The sequence below is a fragment of the Scatophagus argus genome, chromosome 19 (genome assembly GCF_020382885.2).
Source record: "Scatophagus argus isolate fScaArg1 chromosome 19, fScaArg1.pri, whole genome shotgun sequence".
Lineage (NCBI taxonomy): Eukaryota > Metazoa > Chordata > Actinopteri > Scatophagidae > Scatophagus > Scatophagus argus.
Genome location: NC_058511.1, coordinates 15455345 through 15480275, shown reverse-complemented (window position 1 = coordinate 15480275; position 24931 = coordinate 15455345). Strand labels below are relative to the sequence as shown.

General features: G+C 40.6%; 1 protein-coding gene across 5 annotated transcripts in view; it reads left to right on the top strand.

Moving 5' to 3' along the window:
* Positions 1–9579, top strand: part of LOC124050276 (CD2-associated protein) — a 47596-nt gene extending 38017 nt beyond the window's left edge. For 3 of the 5 annotated variants that reach the window (XM_046372633.1, XM_046372629.1, XM_046372632.1), the window contains 5 exons: positions 65–183; positions 1798–1881; positions 3175–3395; positions 4100–4163; positions 5908–9579. In XM_046372633.1, coding sequence (XP_046228589.1) covers positions 65–183; positions 1798–1881; positions 3175–3395; positions 4100–4163; positions 5908–5949 — 530 coding nt within the window. In that variant the 3' untranslated portion in view covers positions 5950–9579. The remainder of the gene's footprint in view (positions 1–64; positions 184–1797; positions 1882–3174; positions 3396–4099; positions 4164–5907) is intronic. The other 2 variants (XM_046372630.1, XM_046372634.1) reach the window with 1 other exon arrangement.
* The last annotated feature ends 15352 nt before the right edge of the window (positions 9580–24931 follow it).

Below are 24931 nucleotides of genomic sequence, written 5' to 3'. Positions count from 1 at the left end.
ATATTCCTCAGAATTAATTTTCTCTGTTTTCCATGCTTACACCCCCACCCTTGTGTCTTCTCAGCAGATCTGATGAGTTTTGATGAGTTGTCGTCTACCTCGGAGAAGCTCTCTCACCCCACTGCTAACAGACCAAAGATGCCTGGCAGGAGGCTGCCTGCCCAGTTCAGCGGTGGACATTCGGTGAGCACAAGAAGAGTTCTTTTCAAATTTAAGGTCAATTTTACGTTGAATAAGCGAAATATGGGTAATTGTTACCATTTCTTGCGACATCTTGCGTAGGGATCCCCTAATATTTGAAGCTACTTTTCAAGAGGCTACACCTGCTAGTGTATAAGACACATTTCATCATCGTTTCAGATGTTATGCTGTTTATATGATTTTCATATTTTAGCTCCAGATTCTGAATTTTAATAGGCTAACATTACAATTTCAGCCCCATAAAAGGTTATTATGGATCTAAATTAAATCTCCGAGTGATAGTTTTTGTAACATTAGCTGAAAGCTAAAAATAATTCGATTCCGTTAGGGATTTGAAAAGAATTCAGAGCCAACAATATGTGGCTCAACACATGAGACGAGAGTGTGTTTAAATCATTACACTAGGAAACACAAGCATGCTTTTTTCCCCCCAGAGATCTAATTCTCCAACATGAAATGTTAACACACACTTTAAGAGCAGTTCTCAAACTAATCTAGCAAACCTTAGATTTAAATCGAGAGTGATCAAATCAAAGAAGAGATTGTCAAAAAGTTCTTATGCTAGCTTGGACACTTGGTTGTGGTGTTTTTCATAATGACATACTATAAATATTTCCTTTGTGTTTGCAATGTGCGTCATTCATTGACTAGTCCTTTAAATGTTGCTCCCCTCATTAGGCGAGACCAGAAATACAGGTCCATTATTAAACTAACTATTATCAATTTATTCATGTCCATGTAGGTGCCATTTCAGGAGCTCAGTATCTGTGGGACACCACGTTGGTTCTGTAGGTGTCACCTTTGTGCTTTAGGTCACGCTTGTTGTTGTTCGGTGAAAAGTTTGACTGTAAGGGGATTTATGGATTTATGGATTCTTACATGTGGCATGTCGAAGAACATTATATTTCATCAAAGACAAGAAACAGACTCTGCTATGAACTTCTCAGCTGTTAACCTGTCCATGCAGCCCCTCAGTGGCTTTAAGTTTAGTCTTAGCTGCTACAATACACAATTAAATTACATTCTGACATAATTTACAATGAAATGTCATGTCTTCATAGTCAAATGTTGCTTTATAAAAATGAGTATCCATTACTAATGTTAACAACGCCAGTTAACTGTTAATTGCTGACTGTCTAAGATGTTATTGAAGAATGTGATTCAAGGTTTCAAAAGGTTCTCATACACGACATTTATTTGGACAAAATAATAATGTTATAAATTAAATTGTCTTCTCAAATTGATCTGCCCATCCACAGATTTCCTTGCTCTCTGATTGCCCCCAGCTCTTTGTAAGGTGTTGCTTTTGTGACACTGTTCTCCCTCTCTCTTACACACACACACACACACACACTCTGTTGTTCTCCTGAGCACGTGGCTAGAGATCCCAACACCACTCACAGAGGTCTCACTGCCTACCGCCCACTACTCTAATCATCTACACACCAGTGAGTGTTGTCAGTCAGCTGATATCAGTTCTGGATTGGAGCTTCTCTGAATGTTGGCAGATTACCCAATATTTGCAAAGTTGTGAACGGAAACTCAAATAAAAATATTAATGTAAATCAAATACTAAATAAAAGTCTTCCTTCACAGCCCAGCAAGGAAGTGAGTGTGGAGAAATCCTTCAAGATCGATGAAGAGGATGCAGCCAAACCAAAGCTAACAGAAACCAGAAAGGTGACTAAGAACACCATTGTTAACTGAGTTAATTACACAGTTGGAGGTGGTAAACTCTACAAATGATATGATATCCTTGATATATTTAAATACACACACACACACACAAATGCAGCATCTAGATGAGTTCTAAGTGACCTATCTGACCTTCTGTCCAGAAGATCCTGGTTCCCTTGAGCATTTGCACCAGCACACAGGATAAAGTGCTTCTTCCCTGCTGCTCTGCTATTCCGCTGTCTAATGAGGTTTCATATAGGGATGGTAGCAATAAAATATTAACAATGTGAAAACCATTTCAGTGTTTCGACCCTACAAATTGACCTGAGAAACACAATTTGCACCTTCCAGACAGTGAGACGGTTCTCTACATTGTGTGTCTGTGTGTTTGTGACAGGAGTAAACAAGCAGAGGATGACCACCTGCTGCTCAGTCTTCCTGTTCAGCATTTCATTAATTGTCCTAGATGCTATCTAGTCTGGATTGGTCATGGTCAACCAAGACTAATTAGACTTTTCTGTTCAGCTGGGGGATACACAGCATCAGGCCACTTTATTGTTAAACACAAACATACACACACAGACGCAGTCAGAATAAAACCTAGCTTGGAGCTCTCATAACCCAGAGTTTCAGACTTCTAGAAGTGAACAACAGGACATGGACTCAAAGTGACCTTCTCCTCATCCTTTTATTGTTTCAAAATGAGATTCTAACCCTTCTAACATTTTCTCCATTGAAGGTAAAAGACAAGAGCAGAACAGTAATGTGAGCCCTCCGGGGCAGGAGAGGGGAGTTCCTCGCTGAAACTCAATAACTGGAGCTGCTGAATTTAAAAAGCAAAAAATGAAAGGAAAACTACCAAAAAAGAGTATATTGCATTTGGTTTGCAGCGCATAAATTTATCATTCCAAAAGTGAAAGCTTATTTTAAAGTTCAGTGATGCAGAAAATGAAGGCACTGGTATACAGAGATGTGGAAAAGAAAAATGAAATGATCAAATAAGTCACCGTTCATCACCATGTATATTCTTGTCATCTGTCCTCTTAGGAGAAAGGGTTACTCCAAACCAATTAATCTGAGTGGTCACCTTAATCCTGTGATGAAACACTTCTATCCATGATGCAGGATGCCCTGCATAAAGGATCACTAGATAATATGATGAGTGTCAAAGTGATGTGCATCATATGTGCCATGGCTGAATATGTGCTGTCGGTCCTTCTAGTAGAGTTCCTGTACACACACACTTGCAAATCTTTTTTTTTTTTTTTTTTTTTTTTTTTTTTTTCCCCCCCACAGCCTTCTGCAAACACTTTGTCCCATTCACCATTGCTCCACAAGCCAACTCCGACCATCACCGAGTCCAAGCCGAGTCCCACAGGAGTCACATGCTCAGACGGCGCATCACTGTCCAGCAGGGCCCGGACGGAGCCTGAAGAGCCCAGCTCCCAGCTGGATGAGCTGAGGAACCAGATGAAGGAGCTGCTGCTTTCTGTGGAGCTGCTCAAGGCCCAGCAAATGTAATGAAACTCAATGCAGATCAGAACAGGCTTTGAACATGCAAGTTAGAATGCATCACACAAGGATGCGAGCTTGGAGAAATGTGCCCTTGCATATATCTCTTTCAACGGTGATTGTCCATTTGTTTGGACAGTGGCAGGACGAACAGAAAGAGATCCGACAGAAGTTATAGGCTGGTTTTGAGCCGTAAGATTTCCTGTTGACAGTACACAGTTCTCCCATCACTTTGAATCAGTAATCTTTTTAAGTTCTGTCAAGCTTTCACATGGCCTGCAGCAATTTTTCAACCAGCATTTCCCTATATCCCACATCAAACTGAAAGTTGGTTAATACATACTATTGTATATCATAATATTATACTATATATAGGTCAGGCTGTCACTTCATATATTGTGATTCAGGATGGTTTAAAGAGTGAAATCAGCTGTTTCCCTCAGTAGAAACATATATGTAATGTGTGTCGCTGAGCATTGACCGTAAAGTCAGTGATTGGGATGCAGCACTTCATGCCGAGTCTTACTAGAACTGTACTGACACTTTGTTTTGCTTGTGGAATGTAAACTTCACAGCATGTTAGCTTTTAATCTTTGTGTAAATTTTAATCTCCAAAGAACACACAGCAATTAGATTATGTTTTTGCTGCAGTGGTATACACATGCTAAAGAGTGTGTTAATGTGTGTGCATGTATGTGTTCATCTCCAGGAGAGAGATAGCGGAGCTACGAGGGGAGCTGGATGAGGAGAGGCTAAAGCGCGTAGCCCTGCAGGTAACATCGATGCCCATAGCAACACATGCTGAGCTGTCCACATTCATTACTCTCATTAGTTTAGCCAAATATTGATGCTATCTGTTCACACATGATGACCAGAACAAGCAGAGTGACTAGCGTATACACAGTAAATTCAATACAGAGCAGACAGATGCAGTTGCACTTCTAGCTGCAAACCAACAGTGAATTGCATCAGTGAGGGGCTAAATGGAACTCTATGATGAGAATGGTTATTGTTATTCTTTAGTCATGTTTTTATATTATTATTATGATTATTAGTTACTGTTTCAGTATTTCTGTTATTCTGCTGTTGCTGTGCACATCTACATGCCCTCCCACCCTTTAATGCTTTAATTGTATTACTACCATTACTGTTGTTACTACTATTGTTATCATAACGATCATAGTACCTTCTGTATACTTCATCATTATCTATACTTCCAATAATTCTCTCTCTCTCACCCCAGCCACCCCCCTGTCTGCTCTGAGGTTTCTGCCTTCTCAAAGGAACTTTGAGTAGTATCTCCTCAAATGCCATCCACCAATCCTCATGATGTTCAGTTTATTGGTTCTAATAAGCCTTTGTGAACAATGGCTTTGAAGGGGTCTAACAGTTAAACCCCCCCCAAAAAACAAGACCTGTTGATGGCTCTTCACAGCTTGGCACCAATATAATCTCATCACAGGAGGAGAAAACCCCTGCAGAGAACCCTAGGCTCTCACACACACACACACACACACACACACACACACACAGAGGATAACACTCTATTTGTTTAAATCCCCTAGGGTTAGCTTCTATTTCCACAAATAGAAAGAGATGAAAAACCATGGAAAGAAAAGGACAATGGAAAAAATGGAGAGATCACAGTTACTTACCCTTAAGTAGTAGTAGTAATAATAGTAGTTAGAATTTCTGAAGTAGTATGTTAATTAGAAGGGAGAACTTACTGCTTCCTTTCTTTCCCTTCCATTATTTTTTTCATTTTTTCCCATAGCTGCATGTGCAAGTCGTCCAAATTAGTCAAGATATGTGTTTAATAAATAGAACTTACTCATCAATAGAACTTACCCTTGTGTGGGTAAGTTCTACCCTTGTGTCCTTACCCTTGTGTGGGTAAGTTCTAGGGACATTTAGGTGCTCTTTCACCAACTTGGAAGTCTGAGAAATCCTTTGACCCAACAGAATGGAGCCAAAGACTTGGAAAAATAAAGTTAACTGGCCCGTTAGGGAGGCATATTTCCATATAGAGGGGAAGGGTCATGGTTCAGTTAGAACATACACCCATCAGCCGTAACATGAAAACCACTGACAGGTGAAATCATAACTTTACAATGCAGTGTTCTGCCAAGACACCTTGGGTTCTTGCAATCACGTGGATGTTCTTTTTCATGCCTCTAGCTCAGTGCTTCACAGCAGGGGGAGGGCACTCACTGAGTCATGTGCTGTAATAGTGCGTTCCACTGGTACTCGTAAGTACTTTCCCGAGTTGTTTTCAGAGTTCCAAAGCTGGAAATGACAAATGGAACGCCCCCCCCCGAACTCATAAAACCAGCTTGTCAACTCAGTCGTTCTCAGAGGAGACCGTTTTTTAACAGTGACATCACTTTGTATCCCGACTTATGACTTACGTGGAATGCAACTTCTTTGGCAGATACAACATTTTGTGTTATTCTTCTAAAGTTGCTTTATTTTGTAAGTGTTCTAATCTGTATTTTTTGTGTGTTTGTGTCCTTGCAGATGGAAATAGAAAAACTAAAGCAGGCTGTCCACTCAACATGAAGGCCATGTTCCATTCAACAGCAAGCCTCAAGGTCAGCTGCTGGCCTCTCGACCAATCAGAGAGCAGGAGGGTGGCTTTGGGCGGAGAGAGGGTGGGGAATCAGATGAACCACCATGAGCACAATCCACTTCCATAAAATTTTCTACATAAATAAACTCTCCCCGTCTTTGTAAGAGTTACATTTTGCACATTTTATTTTCAAGCTAGATGTAATTAAGTTAGAGATGTATATGTTTCTCATTATTTCTTTCTTTGTTGTTTTTTTTTTTTTTTTAATTTTGCCAACACAAAAAAAAACAAACTGAGGCCTTAATTCAAACTATTGTGCAGGGCAATGCTGCCACTCACGCTCTCTCCCCTTCACTCCGGTGTTCCTTGAACCCCCCCCCCCCCCCCCCCAGGAAGGAGGTTCACTCTCAGTACTACTGACTTTGTACAAAGTTAAGGGGCGCTCATTTTCCTCGCCTCATTTTCTCTTTCACTATTTTTTATGATGCACAGATAGTTAATTTTAAAAACAAGAAAACATTTGATTTGAAACTACATCTTTTGATCCTGACAGCAAATTGTTTTCCTTTCCTACATGGCACTCGCCAGCAGTTCTCTGCTCAGTGGCTGCAGCGCTTTGCGGAGAGTTCTGCTTTCATATTTCTTTGTCTTTTATATCTAGCATTCCTATCCAGGGTAACACTACTGTGCCTGTTAAAAACAAAAGTAAGTGTTTGTAATGGGAGCTTACATATACCATGATGGTGTCTGGAAATTTTGAAGCATGATATTGTATATCTATATTTTTAAGTCTACTGACATGCCTAGTCAAATACTATATAGAGGGCCTCTTCTATGCTGGTCTCTTCTATTTTTGTCAAGCTGTTTTGCCTGCAGGGAATGTTCAAACAGGTATAGTTATAGAGTTATGGTCTGCAGCTTATGTGGTCAGAATCCATGTGCAAAAAATATATAAAAAATTTAAAGATAATTATTTAATGGAAGAGAAAATATGCATTCTTTCATTACACATGGTTGCTGATCAGTATGTAGGCAACAAAATGGCGTCATTACGATCAATGTGCTTTTCCTTTCTTGTTTTTAATCTGGCCACCATCCCTCCAACAACCCATTTTACTTCCTCCTAACTTTCCTCTGATCCCTCTTTGATCCAAAGTGAATCTTATAATCAGCTCTGTTTTATGTTATGCATGAGCCTGCACAGCATTATCAGTTGTCTTAACCTTATTGTACATGTCTGTCATATCTTCCCACATTCCAAGTACAAAAGTTAAGCTAACTGGAAGCGCACAGTGGAGAGCAGCGGTAATAACAAAATCAAATCACATTCTCCTTATTCTCACTCAATTTGAGGAGGAATGAAGACCCATTTGTGTAGTTTTAATGTAAAATGATATCGTTTTTTGAATTATTCTTGTGGAAAAAAAAAAAAGATAATCCCCGTGCCAATTTGTGTATGCCACGTTAGAACCACAGCTCTGGAGAATGCACTCACCATCAGTCTGCCAGACAGTTAATCAGTCCACCTCTTTGGTACAGACCAAGTATAAACCCACTGTGACATCACCTGTTGAGTTTTTGGACTACTATTTTAAAGTCTTGAGTTTTGCGTTACAGCTGTCACCATCTTGTTTTTGGAGCCAGAAGTGACCATATTTGGACAAGAGGGTGGAGCTGGGGAAGATGTTACTACCCCTTGATCCTGATTGGATCTGACTGAGAATCTGAGGAACGATTGTCAAGGTAGCCATGCCCTACTTTATTTTATTATTGATTTTATTTTACTCTAAATAGGATGAATAATTACTAAATGAAGACATGAAATTATTAACTGAGACCATAAACCCATTGTTTACTAAGGGAACAAATCAAAAGTTAGGTCACTTTCTCATAAGTGTATATACAGACTTCTCAAATAGTGGCCCTGCTGGCCAGTAGAAGGAATGCAAGTTTAAAGTGGTTGAGCATTGGCTTTACTTTTCAGAAGTGGAAACTATCCATATTTTATTCCGTAAGTGGTCCAATCTGAAATATGGATAAATACTGGAATAAATTTGTACAGACACTCTTGGTCAAAGAGGATGAATCCCAAGGTTCTTCTCTTTTTTTCTTTCCTCATGTAACTTCACCAACAGGTCACAGTTTCAAATTATTCAGTGAAATGTCTCAATATCTAACTGGTGCTCTGACCCAAAATATCTTTACCAGATGATGTATCCTTAAGACTGACAATCCTTTGACCTTTTATCTAGTGTAACTAACACGATAAACCAAGTTGTTGGACATGGCAAACCGTCAGCATGTTAGTATTAATGCCTGACCAATTAGTTTAAAATAAACAGGTACCAATGGATGTAAATTTTCTTCGTAAGGGACCACTCTGAAATGGAGATTTTACAGAACTTAAATACGCTCTGCAAACAAAAAAGTTATTTGTGCTTTTTCAAAACATATCTTTTGTTTCATATAAGTATTTAGCTCAAAATAAGAACTACAACTTCACAGAGCTGCTAACATGGCTGATTCTTGATGATCATGATTCTACCACCAAGACTTGCCAACGGTTATAATGTAAATTTTTTTACACAGAGGGGCTTTAAGGTGAAGCTTAAACAGAAAAGGATTTTTTTTCTTTTTGTTTATTTCAAAAGCATTTCAGCAGAACAGAGCTGCAGCTGCCCTTCTGGAAGCTAATCCTTTTTAACATCTGAATTCTTATGACTGCTAACAAAATTTGGGGCTGCAGAAATGACGAGTCCAAGTCCAGCTTAAGCTTTGTAGGATGTGAGTCTCTCTCAGTTGGTTCCAACTTGTAGCCCTGAGCTCTGAATGTGCAGCTGGGCTGATGAACAGCTTATTTCTGTGTTGAGATGGTTTTGAAAGATGAAAGCCAGTCAAGTACCAGTGTAACCCCCTCTGGCCTTGAAAAGGGGTTTGGACAAAAGCTTCAGTCCAGACTATTGGTCACCATGTTTATAGATTTCCAAATCAAATGTTGTGTAACTCTCTCACATCTACTGTGTACCATGAATACAAATACTGGTTACTGTTATTCCTGTTTTTTTATTTTCTCTGTGCGTGTCTCACAAATGTCTTAAAAAAGTGTTACTTTGCTTTTAAATCATCCTCAGGCTACGTCGCATGTGTTCTGTGTGTGTGCGTGTGTGTGTGCACGTGTGTGCGAGTGCATGTCTGCCAGTATCTGCTTACAAAACATTCAGGTGTACCAGTGTCCATGATGTTAAATTCTGGACTCCAGAGTGCTTTGTCCAAGTTGACGTAGTATATCTGACCTTAATGAGCAGGGCACTCATGCGGTATGTTGATGCCTAACATAAAACAAACTTCCTTTGAGCACAACTGCTCTTTAACAACATGGCTGGGCGATGAAATAAACACAGTGTGGGAAAGAGGGGCCAGGGACCTTTGGTGACAGCTCTTCAAGTAAAATCTGTACCTGCAGTTTATCTTCTACATATTGTACATTCCAGAGTTTGACATCGAGAAAAGAAGAAATCTGTGCACATTTATTGCATTTTCAAGTGATTTTGTTTACAAGAGCTGTATCCTTGCATGAGCTAAGATTCTTCTCCAAAATGAATAAATATCTTTATTTACTATCACAGACTCTCTTCTAATGTTTTCTTTGCCTTTGAATTGTGTATCACCTGAGAGCTTTCACAGCCACACAACATTGAGGATCTTCATGCTTGAGTTCTTTAAAAACTCAAACATTCTCTGAAGTATTGAGTGAAAAATATTGACGTTTCAGAGAAGAGAGTGAGTTTCTTTGAGGGATTGTGCTTTACGGTGAAATTAGACCTGGGTGATGTGTTCAATCTATCATTGTATCTGACTTGTGTTCAGGGGGTTGTACCGGACTGTTGTGAAGAAGGAGCTGAGCTGGAAGGTGATGCTTTTGATTACTAGCCCATCTGAGTTCCAACTCTCACCTATGGTCGTGAGCTCTGGGAAGTGACCGAGAGAATGAGACTGCAGATACAAGCAATAAATAGTTTCTTCTGTGGGGTGTCTGGGCTCAGTATGTGGGTGAGAGAACTCAGAGTCAATCCAATGTCCTTTTGTGTTGAAAGGAGCCAGTTGAGGTGATGTCGGTATCTGATTATGATGTCCCCTGGGCAGCTTCCTTTTAAAGGTTTGCCAGGCACATTCAATTATATGAGAAGCTGTGGTAGACCCAGAACAGGCTGCACATATTATACATCTCATCTTGCCTAGGAACAACTCCAGATCCCTCAGGAGGAGCTGCAGAACGTTGCTGGTTAGAGGAACTTCTGGACTACTTCGCTTAGCTTGGATAAGTCGCAGAAAATCGATGAATGGATTGTCTGTCTAGCCTTATGTTTGCATGTGTACTTACAGTATGTGCGCTTGGTCTGTTTAAATAATAAGACTTCATATGTAAACCTGGAGCAGAGGTTAGTCTGCACTTCATAAATAAATTATACATTCTGCATTAAAAGTGATCTAAGCCTGGTTATGAGAATGTGAAGCGTTTGCAAATGAGGGATAAAAATGTAGATTTGTAAAGCTGCCCCAAGACATCTGCTTAGTCAAAGTCTTGGATTAAGAATTAATCCAAGGATTAATTAAGGCCTCCAGTATCCAGTACTCAACCCATATGTTTACATAAATATACTAAATGGTTAGGTTCATAGCAGAAAACTGTGAGGAGCCCATCAATAATGTTTTCATTGCTGGTAAGGTTGTCAAAATCTTCTTATTCCACATCATCTGTCCAAGTATAATATTCAATTCAGTTTATTTATATAGCGCCAATTCACAACGAAAATTATCTCATGACACTTTCCAATTAGAGCAGGTCTAGACCAAACTCTTTAATTAAATTGTAATACAGAGAGCCCAACATTCCCCCTTGAGCAAGCACTTGGCAACAGTGACAAGGAAAAACTGCCTTTTAGAAGGCAGAAACCTCAGAGCAGACCCCGGCTCAAGATGGGAGATCATCTGCCTTGACTAGTTGGGTTGAGAGAGAGAGAGAGGAAGAGGGGGGTTGAGAAAAGGAGCACACAAACAGAGATGCATAGCAACAGCAATAAGACCAGAAGTATTGGAACTATAGAAAATCATAATGATGAAGTATACAGAAGGTACTGTGGTGATTATGATAACCATAGTAGTAACAATAATAATGGTAGTAATAGAATTAAAGCTAAAGCTCACTCTCTGACATGAGTGTAACTTTTAACTAACAAGAATGACCAATTCATTAGAAAGTAATACGTTTCCTGAAGGTCAGGTCAGTTTATTGTCTGTTTTCTGTTTTTAAAAACCTCACAAAGGATTAGGATAAGCAGTCAGCCATGCATGTGTGTATGAGTGTGGAGATTTGTTCAGACAGTAAAGCTCCTTTAAATCCAAAGCCTCCCTCACTGAATGAAACGACTCTGCAGGGATAGTGAGGCGTTCTGCGGCAAGCTGCGAAACAGACGTGGTGATTCTTTTGATATTACAAAGTGACATAGCAGTATTTCCTCTTCCTCTTCTTTGTCACGTTCTTTTTATTCATTCAGGTCTCTGTTTGCTTTGACCCTCTTGTCAGTGTCAGGTCACATTTGCTCAACATGAGTCACTTTTTACAACTGATGATTTTACTGCAAAATAAAAGTACTTTTATTACTATTATTTTTCAAATAATAGTTACTACTATAGTAACTATAGTAAATAGTTAATACTCAAAAGTTCCTGTATTTTCTTTTGTTTTTTTTTCACATCTTTATTTTAATCAGAGAGTCTCATATACCTCAGGATGTTGTCTGCCCATGGTAATTTAAAAAAGCAATTAACAATGACCAATTAAATTTATAATTAGTTTCATGGCAGAAACTTGCCAATGACATGAGCCTGTGCGGTTCAGCATGATAAATGGTGGCACTTTCCGAGGAGCTCAGACCAATTGTGACCTTGGTGAATACCCATTCAAGTAATAATTTTGAAATAAGAATAACCCATGTTGGTAATTGTGTAATTAAAAAACAACTTATGAAAGAACTAACCTGTGCTCTGTTGCTCAGTCTACTTTTCAGGAGTGGATATTCCTGCTTTCTAATTCAAATGCAAGTTGTCTGCATTTCAGAGGAGTTAGTTCATGAAACTGGTTTGTATGCTTCTTCATGTGGCATTAATTTCCCACTCTCTCCGTGTGCTTAAGTCCCAGATGGATTGAGTAACATGAACTGTACTTCTCTAATTAGTGATCACATGATTTCATTCTCCGTTTCTTATCTCTCATCTCCATTAGTACAGCAGAAGATGATGAGTGACACATGCAAGTTCATTACATGGATGTTGTACGCGGTCTTTCATAAAGTCCGGGCTGTTTTGTTGATGGGTAAGGCAGGAGGCTAACTTTGTGTTTCCTGTGGCTTTGTCAGGCGGACACGGCCACCTGAGAGCTTTCACCTGTCTGGGAAACCAGAAGGATTCATGTCTGAATGAGCTTTTCTCATTGATGTCTTGATAACATGCAGTAGCATACTACACGTGTAATGCTACATCAGACTGAACAGTACATCCCATCTGTGGCTGAACCTCATACGGCAGATCTCTTAAGATGCGTTCACTTATGAGGAGTGCTTTATTTTACAGTATATACACACAGGAATGTTGAGTGGAAAATTGTCCACAAAATTGTTGTGTGGAAAGTTTGCTGTTAATGTAGCAGGATAAAGGAACATGATAAAGGATTTTATAGTTCACATTGTTAAAATCCAAACATGCCCATTCCATCAGCTGCAGGATAATGTAAGCTTTTCATAAATCTGCTTTCTACTACCTTCTAAAACCTGCTGGGCTCTTAGTTTTTCAAGGGCACAACCAGATGAAATTATAGTCAAGTAACGTCTCCTGTGCTGCACATTTTTGTCACAGCCATGCAGTGATGATCCTACAGAGAATTATCACCTAAATCTGCAGATTGTCCCCGGGTTACAGAGCTTTAGTGAGTTGCAGCTCATTGTTTAGCTGCCTCCACTAATCTTTTCTTTTTTCCTCTCAAATCAACTCTGTTATGTCAGAACAGCGCTGACGAAAAGCTGACAAAGTGATGCTCCACAAGAAGCAATAGCACATGAGATGCTTGCACTGTCAGGGAAAGGGCAGCGGGCTCAGCCATCCCTGTGAATTAAATTCCGTAACGGAAGCCCAGCAGGTGCTGAGGCTCTCGCCTTATGTAGAACCTCTATTATGATAATGAATGTGAAAGACGAGTGAGGGTAGACAATTATGTAAATGACATTACTGGACTCCCTCACATGTTGCACACTTAGGAAAAATGTCTTGACACACGTTTCGTAATGAGAGCCAGTGTAAACACAGCGTCTAGGAAACAAACAAAGTGACCGGACTTTCTTTGTATGAACTAAAATGGTTTTGGAATTTGAGAATTAAAAAGTGAGTTGTTCAGTCAGTTCTGTCCAGCGATGGTTATGCTGCATTCATACATGCAGATATGCAGTCATATGCAGTCATTTCCTGTTGCTTGTGCTTGTTTTAAGGTTTGTTTCTCAACTACACAATGGTTTTGTTCGATGTCTCTTTGGTCTGTGTTGTTGAAACTGTTCAAATACAATGATGGTGCCTGAGCAAGAAAGCCTGACTCTCACTCCAGTCGTGCTGGAAGTGACCTCCACTTCTGTGGAGCGAGCATGCTGTGGATATTTCTCAAAACAAATATTTTCCTCTATGTTTTCAAAACTCTGGTTTCAGTCTATCAATGCGGACATGCAAAATGGAACATGTGGTCATTGCATAGTCAAGTATGTAATGACCATGCAACTAAAACATCTCTGTCTGTGTGTCTGATCTGTACCCTCCGGTGGAAAACCTGCATGTGAGTAATTTGAGGCACCGCCAAATGTGAGAAGTTGCTGCTTGTGCCGCAGAAAACTAATCATCGGTCATATCTTTCAGCAGTATGGCAGGGAGCCTACCAGGACACCAGAGCTCTACGTTTTTCAGCAAAAAAGGTGGCCACTCGGTTGTGATTTTCAGGCTTTTGTAGACCACCACTATAGATTAATATTGTGTCTCTTTTATTGATAAACGGTGACCAAAATAATGTTAGCTGTAACACACTTATGTACTGCACAGTCCTGCCACAGCTTGATCAATGCACTACAAAGATGATTAAGGGAGAGGGAAGAGGTGTAACTCCTGTAGGAGAATTAGGAGTGTTCAATACTAATATCAGCATCTCCCTCAGCCGAGAGATGCTACATGCTGTGAAAGATGTGCTGACCTGGCTGTTTCCTCAGCAGAGAGGACACCAAAGACCATCCACATCAGAAAAAATAAATCAGTCGAGCATTAAGGTGCAGAAGACGTGGGGCAGGACGGATTCCATTAAAAGACCTGACTGCGTGCCATTTTTTTTATTGTATGATTTAAATCTTAACACTGGTTTAGTCACTATCACTATTTGTGTTCTTATAACTTACTTAATTTTGAAACTCTGTTGAATATAATTTCCACTCTTGCTAATTTATTAAATTTAAAAACTGGTTTGCACAGTCCATTATTACTTGCAGAAGTAACATTGTTGAATGGATGAATTTCATAATAAACTATTTATTACTTTTATATCTATTTATATTTATTACTGGCTATACACTAGATATAAAAACACTGGGGAGCAAGCTTTTCTAAATGTGATAAAAACGTTTGAACAAACCATTTCTCAAATGCATTTCTCATCCAAAGTGCAGAACTTTGGAATGTACCACAAGATAATACCACTTCATATCAAATATTTCAAAAATCATAGAATCAGAAGAAAATAAATACAAGTAAACCAGTTCATCCATCTTCATATGGAACATTCATGTGGAGTTTACGCTGACTAAAAGCCAGAGAAGCATATATTCCCTTCCTCCTTTTTCCTCCTGTGGCTTTAGGTCAGTGAGAACTTGGAGGCTTAGGTGCTGGCATGGAGTTCAAACTATTCTTTTACATTGTTAAGTTCACAAGCTAACCACATACGCCACCAAGATAAAAGACAGTAACAAGACAATAAAGATAAACAGCACAAACTAGTCTGCTACTGGAGGAGGACAAGGGAATAAGTAGGGTAAGCGATGAAGATGTAGCGTTCAGATGACGTCATCTGAACGTGGGCTACTTGTTTTAAGTGTGTTGGGAATAGAATGTCTATCAGCTCATGCTTTAAGCTTGTTCACAGTCATGGAGTCACATATACACACAATATTAGCAATGTGTCTTCCTCTTTCATACAGTACATATTGCACAGTGCCACCCATCACCTCAAGGCCATATTTAAGATCAAGCTGTGCGGACACATTAGATTGTGCTCGTGGGTGTCGTGTGTGAGTGGATCTGTCTCTCCATTTCACAAATGAACCATGAATGGATTTCTCTGACTCAGTCTTGGAATGTATTTGTTAGCGTGTTGGTCTTGCTGAAGACGTAACAGGGCTAATATAGGCCTCGATTTTCATCTCCGAAGTTAGTAACAGCCACAGTCAATCTGTGTAATGTATGCATCCAATTTATTTTCACATGCATGCCACAAGAGATTTGCATCAGCCATGTTTTTTTCTGCTGTCTTATCTCTTTGACCCTGCAAGCAGATACAGTGCAGCTATACGAAGAGGTAAAAAGTCCCAATTACGTGCTACATTAAAGGAGTACACATAGTGAATTTAAAAATAGAAACAATACAAATAAAAAGCAAAATGCACCCATTTAGACATGGGATATAAACACAGAGGACAGACAAGACAGTGGAAATATGAAATACAAGAGTGCAATAACAGTATTACAGCGTAGTACTATACAATACTGTACAGTGCAATACAGTATGGACAACAGATTGCTGCAGAGTGTGGATGTGAGTGTCTGAATGCTTCAGTACCTCCTACCAGACGAGAGGAGGTTGAAGAGCCTGTGCACCAGGTGTATGACGTCATCCACAATGCTGACTGCTTTGCGGACACACAGTGTGGTGTAAATGTCTGTGATGTAAGTGACAGAGGCTGCAGTGATCCTCTCAGCTGTGCTCACTGTTCGCTGCCGGGAGATATGGTCCAACACCGTACAGTTCCCAAACCTGGCAGCGATGAAGCAGCTCAGGAAACTCTTGATAGTCTCTCTGTAAAATGTAGTCAGAAAAGCCTTTCCTCAACCTTTTCAGAAATTAGAGACGCTGTTGGGCTCTCCTGGTGACGGAGCTGGTGTTGAGGGACCAAGTGAGGTTCTTCACCAGGTGGACACTGTGGAATTTGGTGCTCTTGACTATCTCAATGGAGGATCTGTTAATGGTCAGCAGAGCATGGTCACTCCGATCCTTCCTGAAGTAAATCTCTTTGTCTTATCCATGTTCAGAGGCAGATTGATGGCTCTACACCAGGCTATTGGCTGTTTCACCTCCTCTCTATATGCTGACTCATCATGAGATCCTCCACAGTCATGTCATCAGTGAACATAAGTGGACTGAGCACACAGGCCTGTGGGGCCCCAGTGCTCAGAGTGGTGGAGCTGAAGATGCTGCTCCCGATCTGGACCGTCTGGGATCTTCCTGTCAGGAAGTCCAGGATCCAATAACAGAGGGAGGTGTTCAGGCCCAGCAGGCTCAGCTTTACAGTCAGGTGTTTAGGAATGATTGTCTTTATGACTGAGCGAAAGTCCATGAACAGCGTATGTATGCTGTAAGGGAATTCTTTTAACTTCTCTCTTCTCTCCCTTCAGAGTAACGGTTGACCTGGGTCACGCACACACCCCGGCGTCTCCTCCAGGGACAGCCTGAGAGTCAGCTGATACCAAGGCATTGACAATAGCAGATGACTGGACACTAACTGTGCAAATCTTGACTGTGCGTAACACTATCCTGCTTTGGTTATTTCACAGATGGAGTAGATGCTCAGTGCCTTCCTTATCTATTTTGGGGTTTTGGCGGCAGCAGGGTCATGATGTGCCTCATGACGAGCATCTCGAAGCACTTTGTGATGATGGGTGTGACTGCAATAGGACAGTAATTGCTGAGACAGGACAATGGAGACTTGGCATGTGGATGATGGTAATATTAGGCCTGATGAATTTGAGAATTTAAAATGCATGATAATTTAAATAATTCATTTCATTGTACATTAAATTTAAATGATAATATTCAATGGCTACACAGTTAACCATAAAGATAAAGAAACTGACAAAGGAAACCAGAACCTTAGTCTTATAGTTTCATAACTGTATAAATATAAATTAGGTCACTTTAGGAAAAAGTGCAAGAGCTCTCTCAATTGGTATATGTGCAATAGAGCTGTCACTTTTTTGGAGGCAGTTTCAGTACTGTTTGCACACGGTGAAAAATCTGCCCTGGAATTCACCTGTGAGTGTTCCACATTAAAATCCTCTGTTCAAACTGCCTTATAGTTAGCATACCACTGATGGTCAGAAAAAGCACCAGGGCATATCTATCTTCGAAGGGAATGTAACATGGTCCAATAGAAGACAGGTGATGAATTGAAAATATCTTGGCAGGACCTTCGCCAGGTCCTAAAATGCTGCCTCTGGTCGTTAAGTCTTGGCTCTTACACTGATTCCATTTAGCTTATACCCAGGGCTCGATTTATTGCCCTCAGGAGATACAACAATAAGGATGGGATTTGATATTAAGATGCCAGGAGAACAGCCCTGGCTTGCTCTTCCGTGATCTTATTATTCAGTCATGGTGGTGAATGGAAAGTCTCTTTAGAACAATTGCTGAGTATGGAATCGAAGGGTCAAGTCAGCCAAATCCACAGGAAAACATAAGATTACATTTCTTTGCATTCTATTTCACTACTCCATTCATCCAGCTTCATATCCAGTGACATGAATACTCAGTAGAGGAAGTGAAGACCCCAGCGCTTCATCCGTGTCTCCTTTGTTTTCCAAGGCACCAACAGTTGCACAAACCTAAAGAGCCAACAGGAAGCAAAACTAAAGAGAAGAATGTCCCCTTCAGAGAGCGAAGCCCAGATCTCTATCATGTGTTTCTACTTTCACGGCCGCTGTGCATTTTGTTTGGGCCCACAGCACCATGACCTGGCACTACTTTTGGCTCTGACGTCTGCAAGAAGGCTTAATGACTTACCTGTTTTCTCTGGGTCTCAGTCATGTCTCAGGACCCAAGAGATGGCAGCTTGGCTATGGGGATGGAGAGTCCTAATCTGAGGAGGAAGCCATGTCTCATCTGCTCTGCCTGGTGTGTGTGTGCTGTTCTGCTATGCAAGGCATACAGCTACCCCGCACAGTTCCCGGTGTTTGTGCATTACTGCATAATAGAGAGCAATCTCAGGTGCTGTCTATGTGTACACAGCCTCTGCAGTAGGCACTCATCTGGGGTAGACAGAGTGGAGTCCACCAGGGGGTCTTCATCTTTTAGGGCTTTGCATAGAGGAATGTCAGTGGAGGATATTCACACTGACACTTCTTGGTTTTCCCTCTCTTCTGTACTTTACTTTTGGGGGCAGTCGTGGATCAGCGGTTAGGGTGTCGGACCCGTAACTGGTGGATCGCTGGTTCGATTCCCCGTCCCGGTGTCCATGGCTGAGGTACCCTTGAGCAAGGTACCTAACCCCCACTGCTCCCCGGGCGCTGCACGCGGTCGCCCACTGCCCTGGGTTTGCTGTGTGTGTGCACGTCACTTGGGTGGGTTAAATGCAGAGAACAAATTTCGTTGGAGTGAGTTCCCTCCAATGACAAGATATGTCACTTTAATTTGAATTTCATTTGTTTTTATCTGCTGGGGCCTCTCATTTTTCTGTAACTCACTCTGTAGCGAGTGTGTCGTCATTTGACTGATAAAGGGAATCCGCCAGGAGTGGATGCTGATTGTTATTTGGCCACTCGCTCTCCTCCGTGCCTGTCATTTCTTTGTTCTTCACTGGACTTTTTCCCCAGCTCTCAGCTCTGCTTTCTCAAAGCAGTGAACTATGTTTTTTGCAATGATTTTAAACCTTACAGCAATACCAGGTAAGCAAAAATCAAAGATGGAATTCAGAGCATCTCATTCTCATTTCCTGCCCAGGTTTGTTACAGATGGTGTTGAGACTCATTCTTAGAGAGCCTCGCTCACACTGTCCAACACAAGTCTGTGACGTACAAGCATCCAATCCTTTCTCAAGGAAAGCAAATACAATAAAACAATGGCAGTCCATTTTTTTGGTGCTGTCACTAATTATGCAAATCCCTCTTCCAGCCAGTGTCATCCCTCTACCTGAGCATATGGCTGCAATTTCATGTGCCTTTCACTGCATGTGTTGTGTGTCCTCTTCTGACAGAACCACATATCACATGGTCAAACACAGCTGCACTGTAAATAATAAATTTTATGTGTGCCGGACAAAGAGCAGGACCTCAATGATTAGAATCAAGGCATCCAATGCTGAGGCAACCTCATTGACATTTCAGGCCACAGCACAAGCCATACCAATCAATCATCAAACTCCTGCTGATTGCTGGTTGTATCAGAAATGAGTTATCAGCCTCAGTGATATTTCCAGAAACTCAGCAGGCTGACTGCCATTTCTTTGTCTTCTGATGTCCATCTCTCAGTAGCACTTTTATCTTTTTCGCTATATAGGAAAGGAAATTTGGTGTTGGCAGGTGGCATTTTTCAAAATGCAGTGGGCTGTCTTTGTTAGTCTATTGTCAGTTACTTTCCCATCAGTCAGGGTTACAGTCGAACTGGATAAATCCCATTCCATAGAGGACTTTCCCACACACTGACAAAGAAGTAACTGAGTAACTGTTCAGTGCTCAGGCCCATCCTGTTCACCGTTCACCCATGCTCCTTCTAGGAAATATTATTCAGAAACATGGCATAAACTTTCATTGTTATGCTGATGACACCCAGCTGTACCTATCCTTAAAGCCCGAAGAAACAGAGCCATTAGCCAGGGTCCAGGCATGTCTTAAGGACATAAATGACTGGATGACATCCAATTTTTTATTATTAAACTCAGACAAAACTGAGGACATTCTTTTTGGCCCCAAACATTTCAGAACTAGAATAGCTGATAATAGTCTCTCTCTGGACGGCACTACTTTACGACTGAGAGGAACCTCGGCGTTACCTCCAATCAGGACGTGTCATTTATCCATCATATTAAACAGATCTCTAAGACCGCCTTTTTTCACTTCTGTAATATTGGTAAGATTAGGAGCATCCTCTCTCAGAGTGATGCTGAAAAGCTTGTCCATGCTTTTGTTACTTCTAGGCTGGACTACTGCAACTCATTATTATCAGGATGTCCAAATTACTCTATTAATAGCCTGCAGCTGATCCAGAATGCAGCAACTAGAGTTTTGACAGGAATCAGCAAAAGGGATCATAGCTCACCCAGCTTCTCTTCACTGGCTTCCGGTAAAATTCAGAATAGACTTTAAAATTCCCCTACTTACATATAAGGCCCTAAATGGACTAGCCGCACCATACCTGCAGGATCTAATAGTCCCATATATTCCCAATAGAGCACTCAGATCACAGTGCAGGTTTACTTGCAGTTCCCAGAATTCACAAAAGTAGAATGGGAGGACGAGCCTTTAGCCATCAGGCACCACTACTGTGGAACCAGTTGCCAATCTGGGTTCTACAGGCAGACACCACCTCCACTTTTAAGACCAGACGTAAAAGCTTTCTGTTTAGTAAAGAGTACAGTTAGCAGGTTAGTAGGTATAGTTACAGTCACTTCTTAATATACAGTCACAGGTAGAATAGGTCTGACTAACTGTTAATCTTTAATCTCTATCATAGCTACGCTGCTATAGGCTTATGCTGCCAGGGGACACAAACATGATCCACCGAGCAGTCCCCCCACCTCCACAACATCACCACCATCTCTACTCCCCCACCTCCTCTCCTCTTCTTTCTCTCCCCTCTTCTCCTCTCATCAGGTCAACATATCATTCATTATTTTATGTCACTAACTGTGTGTCCAGTTCTCCTCGTAGTTTTGTGTCTCTCCCTCCCTTTCTTCCTCTCTCTGTATCTTTCTGCAGGTATCTCTCCATCCAGATACATGTTGAGCTGCATCCGGCCCTCTGACAAACCCACTGTCAACATCTGCCCATGTCATTCTTCAACATATTGTGCTATTATAACTGACTTGAACAACATATCAGGTAAAAAAACAAATACATACAATACATTACATACAATTATAACAACCTGTCATGTTTGTCCTTTGTAATGTATGATATTTATTGCATGTATGTTGCTCTCTCTCTCTCTCTCTCTCTCTCTCATCCTCTCTGTCCTGTCTACCTTTTCTTGCTTCCTTTTTATTTCTAGAAAAGCCTGCTTTGAGAGTACAAACTTATCTGGTGAGGTAATCACAGAAGGTCTTAAATCTAATTAAACCTCGTCTCTCACATAAATATGAGACTTTCACTTGTGAAGTGTATTTGTGCCTGCCAGGAAGTTTCGATATGTTAAAAAGAGATAGAGAGCCATGCTCTGTGAGGCTGTGCTTATGAACAATGATGCTTTGAGCTTAATGCATCAGGAATGCATCAAACAGATGCATGATAGCCATGGCCCAGAGGTTGGAGAGGCGGTTTGTGATCGGAGGGTCAAGGGTTCAATTCTTCCACCGGACAGGCAGGAAAAATTTGGGTGTGGTGGAGTGATTAATGCGAAAAATGCTTCCCCCCCTCCATTACCCAGCTGATGTGCCCTTGAGCAAGGCACTTAACCCCCCCAATATGCTCCCGGGGTGCTTGATTCTGCCCACTGCTCCTGTATGTGTTTCACTGCATGTAATTTGCCAGGTGTTGCATGTGTGTGTTCAAATAAGGATGGGTCAAATGCAGAAGACGAATTCAGTGTGTGTATGTAAAAATATATATACTGTCGATAAAGCTGATTCTTCTTCTTCTTCAGATAACGTTTGCCATGTGTACCATCTTACCTTAGCATGTTAGCATGCTAATGTTTGCTAGAGGTCATAAAACAAAGAGTAACAAAAACAGCTGAGGCTGATGGGAATGTCATTATTTAGGAGTGTAGCTGCAACTGGATTGGATAGAATACACATTTGACCTGAATGTGATAGAGGGTATGTGAAAAAAAATGATTGGACTACATACTTTCATACTTACAGCAGGGGAACATTAGTGCTGGAACTAAATTTTATGTTAGGTGAGCAAATACTTTTTGACACTTTTTAGTGAACTAAAAATGTGAACCCCACAGTGATGCAAGGGGAAAGATCACAAGGCTTGTGTGCAGGCTTCATCATCTGGAAGTCATGAATATCTGTGTAAAATGTTAGCCCAATCCATCCAGTTGATCATTAGCTATTTCCATTTGGACCAAAGTGGTGGGAAGAAAAACAGTCCAACAGTCACTTCCATCCCAGACTGACTTTTCTAAGCCAAAAAACTCAGCCCCACCCCATAATGTACTGTGTCTTTTCGTAACATAACAAGTGCAGCATAGAGACCAAGATACGTTAAATGACATAACATTTATTGAGCACTCATAATTAGTTGTCATTAACAACCTTTCCTGTTTTTACGCCTCTGCCTGGGCGATAGCCACGATGGATGGAGGCATTATGTTTTTAGTTTGCCATTATGTCGCTATTCACATACCACTTTCATAGTAGTATGTGAATACTTTCACAATGGACTTTATTTAATGGACTCATACATTTGTGATTACTTCCATTTCATTAATAACTACACGTATTCTTTTTTTTATTATTTTTTTTACACATATTAAACAAATCTTGTCAGTTATCAGTCTAAACTGTAACTTGACTGGTGCACAGACATACAACTGCAAAACATATTCTGCTGAATGTCCTGCTGCCTGTTAAGCTCCCTCCTTCCCATTTTCACCTCTGCAGTTCTCTCTTCACTAGATCCTTGGTGTGATAATAGCACTGGGTAGAGAGAGGTTCTGTCTGTTCTGCAAATTTCCAGAGGCTATGCAGTTGTGCACAGTTTGAGGTGATGATAAAGCATATCCACAATGTTAGTGATTCACAATAGCTTTTACAGTACTGTGGCTCCAGCTAACAGGTGTGCACTGGTGAAATCTGGTAGCATTTGTTGAGTTTATTTGCATAAGAGGCAGGGGCATGTGATTGGCTGAAAAGTCAGATGGTGGTGGAAAGACCTTTATACTATACAAATATAGCACATATTAAATGAGGCAACTGGAGTCTAATCTTACACAGGGAAGCAGATTTTCTTGACAGCATAAGTTCAGCGCTTCAGACGACCTTAAGGCAGTTTTTAACACTGAGGTTAAGCCCAGGTACAAAAGGGCCATAGGATTAATGATTTCAGTGGTCAGATCCTCCATGTATAGGCAGCAGCTGTCAAATATTGGAATATTGTTAGAAAACAGCTTTGCTCAGCGTCACAAGGGAAGACAGATATATATATAGAGAGAGGATCATTTCATGAGTCGCCTCCCATAATCTATAAGGAGAGAAATGACTGGCATGTTGTCTCCCTGTAGTGTGGAAGTCAGTCCCCGTCCAATATGCAGGATACACAAGCTTAATGTGGAAACTGGAAGCTTCCAATGCACACACACTCAGAGTGGATTTTACAGCGAAGTAAGAAACATCTTGTGCCCAACGATTAGACTAGTTAAATGAAAAATATGAGCCAGAAAATATAGGTGGAATATAAAGGAGTTTAATGTAATAATCATACCTCTGTCTGCAAGAAGCAGAAGTTTAGAAAGTTTATTATGTATGCCTTAATACATTTGTAGAGGGGACCTTTTAACCTTGCAGTTGTATTTGGTTCTCCATACGTAGTCAAGACAAAAGCTAAAAATTAGTGATCATTTCATGGGCTACTGAGACAATGATGAAGTATATGGTGATTATGATAACAACAGTAGTAACAATAATAAAGGTAGTACCTATACATAGTAGTAATAGAATTAAAATAAATTATGACTAAACAGTAGTAATCGCAGTAGGTTTCAAGCAGGACCGTAGCAGGAGGTCCAACCATAATCCATGGGAATCTGTGACAATGGGGAAGAAGCTGAGTTAGTAACATGCATTAATGGGACATGTGTGCAGAAGGAGAGGGAGAGGAGCAGAGAGGTCCCCTGGCAGTCTAAACCTATAACAGCATGACTAGCGGCCGACCTAGGCCAGCCCTAACTAGAATGACTGAAGCCGCTCAGTTGTGACCCACGCAAGATTCAAAGTCAGTAACATTCTTTATGGCTCACAAATATAAAAAATAAATATAATTTGACAATATTCTTAATGACAAGACTATCTCGTTATCCAGCCATGTTGTTGTCCAGAAATCACTCTCGCGATTTTCACAAATAAATGATAGTCCACGTGTTCTGTCAGCTGCAGTCAGAAGTAGCAAGCTGTAATGAATGGGGTGTAACGTGACTGTTTATGTGATAGTTTAAAGAGTTCAGGGAAGCAATGTGTGTGTCATGTGGTGAGGCTGAGACACAGCACGACTACACTCGGTGTTGATATTTGAAGATGATGAGTCTGCACATTCATTCAGAGCAGTGAATAGACAGTGTGACTGGAACTACTTACTGGGTTTCCATTATCAGAAATTAACTGACACCCTGTAGCCAATCAGAAGCTAAAGAGAATTCACTCAGCGTGTGGATGAGTTTTACCAGTGGCTGGTTATCGCTTCACGTTGGCAAAGTACACTGAACATGTACTCTTAATTGATGCATTTCTTGCCTAAAGTTAGTGGATTTATAAATAATTCTGTACAAAACAATTTGAATAGAATAATCACTCAATCCTTGGTGAATCAGTAATGTTCTAAACTTATATCAACGTTTTCTTTCAAAACAATTATTATTATTCAAAAGAATAATTTCAAAACAAGCAAGATCTTCATTTAAAAAGATAATAATCCCAGAAACCCACATTATAGGCCTCCTCCTTCAGTTACATGCTAAAACGCTTGTAT